The sequence below is a fragment of the Myxine glutinosa genome, chromosome 12 (genome assembly GCF_964187855.1).
Source record: "Myxine glutinosa chromosome 12, kmMyxGlut1.1, whole genome shotgun sequence".
Classification (NCBI taxonomy): Eukaryota; Metazoa; Chordata; class Myxini; order Myxiniformes; family Myxinidae; genus Myxine; species Myxine glutinosa.
The window spans coordinates 106,177,897-106,185,237 of record NC_136272.1 but is presented as its reverse complement, the minus strand read 5'-3'; the positions used below and the strand labels follow the sequence as shown (position 1 = coordinate 106,185,237).

Sequence of the window (7,341 nt, the reverse complement as noted above, 5' to 3'; positions counted from 1 at the left end):
TTGAACTCCATCAGAACTTGTTTTGATCAACAGACACTGAATCTTTGAGCGTTATCCCCACTCTTTGCAAACACAGTTCAAGCAAACACACCTCAAGTCATAGGTGAATTTTCTGGTGGCTTACACTTGATACACCTAAACAGTGTAAAAATGGTAGACCACAGAGGAAGTCAAACAAAATGAAATGGTCCATGAAACAGTATGGCCCATGACAATATTGTGTGCTCAATTGAAATAGACCAAAATAAATAATAGACTCAAATGAGGTGATGAAATAATAGACTCAAATGAAAGAATAGATCAAAATGGCACAGTCCACAGAGAAGTGTGTCAAAATGGCATGGTCTATAAAGTGGTGCAGTCGACAGACACATTGGGCCAAAATGGCTGGCTGCTCTTCATATTCGAGAAAGGGCATTCATGCAAATTACATACATACATGCAACTACATAGACAAACTACATACAAACTTCTGCCCAGATAACAAGCACATTCTAAAATAGCAAGCGGTGTATCCTGGTGTCAAGGAACATGCAAGAAGACCAGATCACTTGCTACCTGCATGCCAAACTGGAACTTGGAATTTATTCACGGTCCCGGCGATAGCTCATCTACTCTTTGCGAAGGACACCGTGGGATCTTTAATGTCCACCAATTAACCTGGCAGATGGGACACTCAACTTATTCTGATGGACAGAGCACATATTGGTGCCTTGCCGTGCATGCAAAAAAATCAGGATGACAATTTATAGCTAGGTCGACATTTAAACCCAGTCTAGAACCACTACGAGGTTAGACTGTTCAGAAGTGAGTATGCATACCATTATTTGTTATTGTATTTATGACGAAGTTATTTATATTTTTTGAAATACGGTACGAGCAATTTTGAAGCCAAACATGACTCGATAATGATTGATTCATTTACAGATATTAAACGGATCATCTATTTGAGTGTCCAGGACAATGTGGCTCCGCAGTTTCTATCTCAGAACACTGCGGTATTTAAAAACCAAAATCGATCCAGGAACAGGAAGCTTGAGTACCAGTTCACTGGTAATTCCCTGTTTGTCGTTAAAGGCGGCAAAAAGGGTTGGCGTCAGGAAGGGCATCCGGCCGTAAAACATTGCTTCAAAAAGGGGACCAAAAAAACAACAACAACCACGGTTCCCGAAAAAGGCCAACCCCCGCTTTGCAGGGAAAAATGGCCTATAAAGGTGGTTTTTTTAACAGGAAGCTTATGCAGCAGAAGAGACAAAACGGCATGAGCATCAGATGATCTCCTGCAGAAGCTGGAGAATGAGGAACTTTGCGTCTTGTAAGCTTTTGGACAGTTCCCCGTTCCTGAGCACCGACTCTGTCCCAAGCAGGAACAGCTTGCGTCCCCTCATGACCTCCGAGAGGGCCAAATTCTCATGCACTTGAGTGACATTACATGCTCCTTGCACATCCTGCCAGGGACAAAAGCACAAAGTGGGACACTCAAATGAGCACCTGGGAGTTATTAGGATTGACTTCTGTCTTTATTTCACACGTCAGGGTAAACTGGCCTCATGAATGCCGGGTAAATGAGGAAATAAATCAAAAAAGAAGAAGAAGAATGTACACACCTGCTTGTTTGCAAGCATCAACAATGAGAAGGGAATTTTGCTTTGCAGCAACTTCCTGAGCTCACTCTTGACAATGGGCATACGGTCATGGTCAGATGCATCCAGTACAAACACCAGTAGATCTGCTTTCTTCACCAACCCAAAGAGGGAGGAGGGTAGAGGGAAATAAATCCAATAAGGAACAAAGCTTCACCCAATTCGCTTTCAAACACAATACAATTCCACCGGCGCTGCCATTGGCTCAGATACAACGAGAACGGCACTCAGTGGAGAGCATACCTGTGCCAGGCTGAACAGATTATGTATTGTATCCACCGATAGGCCGTATCTGGATGCGGACCTGAACCAAAATCGCATCGGCTTGTTCTCGTCACCGAACCAACTCATCCACCAAGTTTAGTCATAACTCGTCCACAACTTTTTTAATATCATGTTATATATTGCTTTTTGCCTGATCCCTCAATGAAGAATCACTTAAAAATTAAATAACTCCCATATCCGAATCCATATTATGATCTTCACCAAAGTCGAATAGATTCTTCCTTGTCACACACACAACATGTCCACCAAGTTTCGTCCAAATCCGTCCATAACTTTTTGAGATGTCGTGCTCTGTATCGGTTTTAGCCCTTTCACTCAATGGTGAAGAATCACTTAAAAATTAAATAATTATCGTATCCGAATCAATATTCAGATCTTCACCAAATTCGACACGATTCGGTCTTGTCACACACCCAACCTGTCCACCAGGTTTCGTCCAAATCCGTCAACTTTTTGAGATGTCGTGCTCTGTATCGGTTTTATCCCTATCACTCAATGGTGAAGAATCACTTAAAAATTAAATAATTATCGTATCCGAATCCATATTCAGATCTTCACCAAAATCGAAACCATTCGGTCTTGTCACACACCCAACCTATCCACCAGGTTTCGTCCAAATCTGTCCATAACTTTTTGAGATGTCGTGCTCTGTATCGGTTTTAGCCCTGTCACTCAATGGGGATAGCCTGGTGTTGGCTTAGCGGTTAGGGTGCCGGCTTGGGATCCTAGGATCCTGGGTTCGAATCCCGGTCGATCGCTGAATTAACGCCAGGGGGGTTCACTCAGCCTGTCATCCTTCTGAGGTCAGCAAATTGAGTACCAGTTTGCTGGGATGAATGATCACGGTGTGTACCCAGATTTAGAATAGGTACACCCTGCGCATCGTGAGAGCATGACCAAGGGTTGGCGTCAGGAAGGGCATCCGGCCATAAAACATTGCCTCAAACAGGGAACCATGATTGTCATGGGGCCCGCAAGGCTAACCCCCGCTCTAGCGGGGAAAATGGCCTTAAAACGATCATTCATATTCATTCATTCACTCAATGGGGAAGAATCACTTTAAAAAATATCTGATCCAGATCCGGATTCGAATCTTCACCAAAATTGAGTCAATTCCTACTTGTCACATACGCAACCTCTCCACCTAGTTTCGTCCGAATTCGTCCACAACCTTTTGAGATATCCTGCTATGTATCGTTTTTGGCCATATCTCCCAGTGGTGAAGAATCACTTTAAAAATTCTACTAGCTGGATCCGGATCTGGATAATCACCAAAATTGGATCAATTCTTCCTCGTCACATATGCTCCCTCTCCGCCAAGTTTCTTCCGAATCCGTCCACAACTTTTTGAGATATCTTGTTCATAGACAAACAGACAGACAAGGGTGAAAACATAACCTCACTCCACCTTTGGTGGCAGAGGTAATGATGCAACCTCACGAGCAAACCATCTCCAGTTCCAGCTTCTCTACTGTATGGCATGTAATGGCACTACTTTCACCACTGGACCTCATGACATTAATGCTAATAACATGCTCCACCAGAATGGCATAAAGAGTAACTACCGTGTTTTCACGGACACAGCACCATCACTAAAATCCCTTTGACCACCAAAGCAATGCACCCTTAGCAACTGACCTGAAGATACTTGTCCCAGTAAGTCCTGAGATTATCTCTGCCCCCAACTGCAGGAAAAAAGAAGACCTTCTGTTTTGGCTTCATTTCCATTGACCTCAAACGAGCAGCAAGCCAAAATTGATTGTGGTAGCGAAACGTCCACTCCACCATATTCATTCACCATTGACCCCAGATGTTGCACAGTTATCCAAACAAAGACCATTCAAGCATCGAGCCCACAAGACCTTCCAGCAGGTGAATCAAGAGGCCATTGCACCGGAGTGAAGCACCGTGTGTCCCCTCGGTGGGAGCGACGTGGCATGGCCAGTGATCGCCCATAATGTGCCGCAGCACACTCGACTTTCCAGCTCCATCCAAGCCGAGGATCACGACATGTTTCACAACGTCCTTTGCACAAAACAAGTGAGAACACTATGCAGGATCATAATATACGTATACAATACATTACATTGGTAATACTGGTACTGCATATCAAAAAGTACTTCTTTCGTATGCAGCACAAAGCTGCTGGGTAGCATCATTGACTGGGGCCGTGGCCCTGCCGCTGATGCAATGCCCTCTGCTGGTCAGTGCAGAAAATTGTAATTTGTTCATGGTGCTGGCGATGGGTCGCCTACTCTTCGTGGACACAGTGGGATCTTTAACGTAAATAATGACCAACTTCCCCACAAATATCTCATGCTCTTCCTCCACTCAAATTGGTTGATCTGATCATGTGCTTCTGAAAGTCGTTATATCGACTGCCTCTGATATTAACTCAGCCTGGGGATTCTTCCACAGAAACCTGCTCTCCCTCGTGCACAGTTTCATCCAATGTTGTCTTCAACGGTCCGACCCATCTTCCTGCCCATGGTACACTGAATAATGTGCTGAGGCAGTTGCTCTGAAACAACTTGCCTTCTCTTCCTGGAAAGAAAACCGACCGAAGGCAACCTCAGCTCATTCCACAAAGTCCGCAACAAGTGTGTGTCCACTCTCGGGAGAACCAGAAAACAACATCTGTCCAACATCAAAAAATAACTTTCAAACTTGTCTCCCTCCTCCAAAACTTGGTGGTGCCTTGTTAAGTCTTTCTCTGGTGTATGCTCCCCTTCCTTCCTTCCCTCTTTTCAAATGGCACCACAGCCAACTCCACTTGTGAGAAGGCCAAATGCCTCAATGCTGTGTTTCCTTCGAAATCTCGTGCCCCCAACCCCTCACTCTCGGTACCCATCCTTCCCCATCTGCTCCTAAAATCTGTCATTTGCACCTGTGAAGGTTGTTTAAACCCTTGGCTCTGACTCTGCAACTGGACCGGAGTCTCGTGTCCTGCTCTTGTGTCTTTAAAACCTGCCCTTTCACTTCCTCTCTCTGCCCCTTTCACCCTGTTATTTGCTCTAGATCATCTTCCATATGCTTGCAAATCAACCAACATCACTGCATTACATAAAAAGGTGCAAAAACGGAATCCTCTTAACTACAAACCAATTAGCTTACTTCCAATCCCCACCTGGCGCATTGGCGCAAGGTCACGGAATCCATAATCACAGTTATGAAAATCTTCCTTTTCTCCACCAACCTCATCTCAGATCACCAATGTAGTTTCAGACCAGGTCACTCTACTTTGTACATAACTCACCTACCAATGGATAGAGGCCCTCAATGTCAGACATGAGTTTAGGGCTGTCTCTCTGGACATATCTCGTTATTTCGACACAGTCTGGCATCCAGCCTTGCTGTCCAAAATCTTTACCATCCAAGGCCAAATCCACACATGACTTCCTGACTTCCTCTACTCTCATAGTCAATGTGTGGCTCTCAACGGAATACTTTCATCTCCTCTCCCTGTCAAGGCTGGAGTGCCCCAACACAGTGTTCTGGGCTCAGTCTTGTCCTGATCTTCATCAATGATCTCTCGACTCTTTGTAAAATCCTCTTTATTTATTTGCTGATGACTCTACCCTCTGCCGTGACATCCCTCACCGTCAGACGGGAATGCCTCTTCCCCCTCTCCAGACCTGGAAGAAAAAAAATCACAAGCTGGTGAAACACCAGGAATATGTATTTCAAGCCTGACAAATGTCTCACACTCTATCTCACTCTGAAAGGACAGTCTGGCAACCCCGCTCCCCTTCCCCTTCTTTCTAAACAATCCACTTGAGGAAGTTCAGTCATTCAAACTCCTAGGTCTCACTGTTAGCCATGATCTTTCTTGGGAAAAACACATTTCTAAGTTGGACTCCAAAGCTAGTGGCCAACTGGGAATCTTTGTCGTATAAAGTCCTTCCTTGGCACACCTGAACTGTCCACCTACAAGGCCTTCATCAGCAGCTTGGTGGAGTTCTGCTTCAACTCTGACCAGGCTACCCTGCCTCACATCTTGCTCAGATTGACGCCATGGAAACTAAGGCCTTCAAGATCGTTGGAATCTCCCACGATGAATCTGAGTCTATGGGCCTATCACTTCCCCATTCCAGACAGTTCGGTGATCTTTCTGTCTTCTCCCACCTCCTTTCTGGTCTTGCACCCTCTGCTCTTTCCGTCCGTGCTTTGTCCCTACCAGGTTTCTGTAGGGCACACGGCCCATCACCAACCCCCTTCTGGTGAAACTACCTATATCCAGGATCACTGCTCACCTTCACTCATTTGTTCCTCTTTTCTTTTTCTTTTTTCCACCTGTTGAACCAACCAACTTCCACGTCCTCTTCAATCTCATGCTTCCCTCCAGGTCTTCAGACAGCTGTTCACCTCCATCTCAGATCTTCACCAATTCAAAACCATGATCTTTTCTACCCTCGTCCAAACCCCTCCTCCCAAATGAGGGAGAAGCATCAAAGAAAGTTATTTTTGTGTCCTAGCATCAGTTTCGTTTGGATGGGCTTCCATTAAAAACTGCAGAGGAATGAAACACAACATCAAAACAAGATCAGTTACATCCAAGCACCCAGTTCTTGAAGGAAACCTCGTCTATACGTTCTGATTCATTTTGGGTGATTGGGGCGGTGTGGACGTAGCACAGGCGTGATGGGCCACTTGACCTCTTGTTTTGCGGTAATTTCCTTGTGCAGTGTTCTATTACAATGAGTCATGGCGGTGTAGTTAACAGCACTCTGCGAATTTTCCGTGTTTAGTTCAATGCGTCTGTTCTCTCGCTTTGACGTAATTAATAATACGACGTGTGTTAATATTATACATTAAATAACAAGACGAGGCACGTTGCGATTAACCCCAAACACCCGAGACATGACCTAAACACTAAACAGTAAACGTCAGGTCAGCCCGTTGCCCTGGCCGGGTGACGCCGCGCACGTGCAGGTGGCTAACCTCGGTTCGGATATTCTTTGAGGGGAGTGTCTTCTTGCGGTTCCATGTCCAGAAGAAGAAGCTGACGGCACCCAAGGCGGCCCCAGAGGATACGAGTAAAGCCAAGCGCCCCGACAACGCCATCTCTGGTTCTTTCGAAGAGCTCCACCCTGTCGTGTCAGTGTGTCACCCTGTGGCTACGAGAAATCGAATTGATAAATTGAGCGAATTGTAAACTTGGTTCTTTCTCATTAACGATAGTGGATTGTATTTCATAAATGTAACACGGAATTTAATTCTTAGACGGAATAATACGAGCAATACTATAATAATCAAAATAGTAGTAATAATAATAATAATAATAATACACTTCAAACCAGTTATTGCGCCACCGACTACACCGCCATAAATCCACCATTTTGTAGAGCGACTACGGTTCATTATGAAAGCAAAAGCACGGAGGTAGTATGAAGGAGGGATGCAGAATTGAGGG

At 45.0% G+C, this 7,341-nt stretch overlaps 1 protein-coding gene across 1 annotated transcript; it reads right to left on the bottom strand.

The window, feature by feature from the left end:
- ARL9 (ARF like GTPase 9) lies at positions 1-7,059 on the bottom strand. Its single transcript, XM_068132285.2, has 5 exons — positions 6,870-7,059; positions 3,791-3,953; positions 3,567-3,613; positions 1,608-1,736; positions 1-1,448 (listed from the first exon to the last, which is right to left on the bottom strand). Exons 1-5 carry the CDS (start codon positions 6,990-6,992, stop codon positions 1,269-1,271), a joined length of 642 nt encoding a protein of 213 aa, XP_067988386.1. The 5' UTR covers positions 6,993-7,059; the 3' UTR covers positions 1-1,268.
- Positions 7,060-7,341: the final 282 nt, after the last annotated feature.

Excerpts from the sequence above, each read along its gene's own strand:
- ARL9 (XM_068132285.2), bottom strand. The coding sequence starts at position 6,992 with ATGGCGTTGTCGGGGCGCTTGGCTTTACTCGTATCCTCTGGGGCCGCC. Across the intron at positions 3,614-3,790 it reads CTTGATTCACCTGCTGGAAG|TTGGGGGCAGAGATAATCTC; the intron begins GTCTTGTGGGCT and ends TTTTTCCTGCAG. Across the intron at positions 1,737-3,566 it reads ACTGGGACAAGTATCTTCAG|AAAGCAGATCTACTGGTGTT; the intron begins GTCAGTTGCTAA and ends GGGTTGGTGAAG.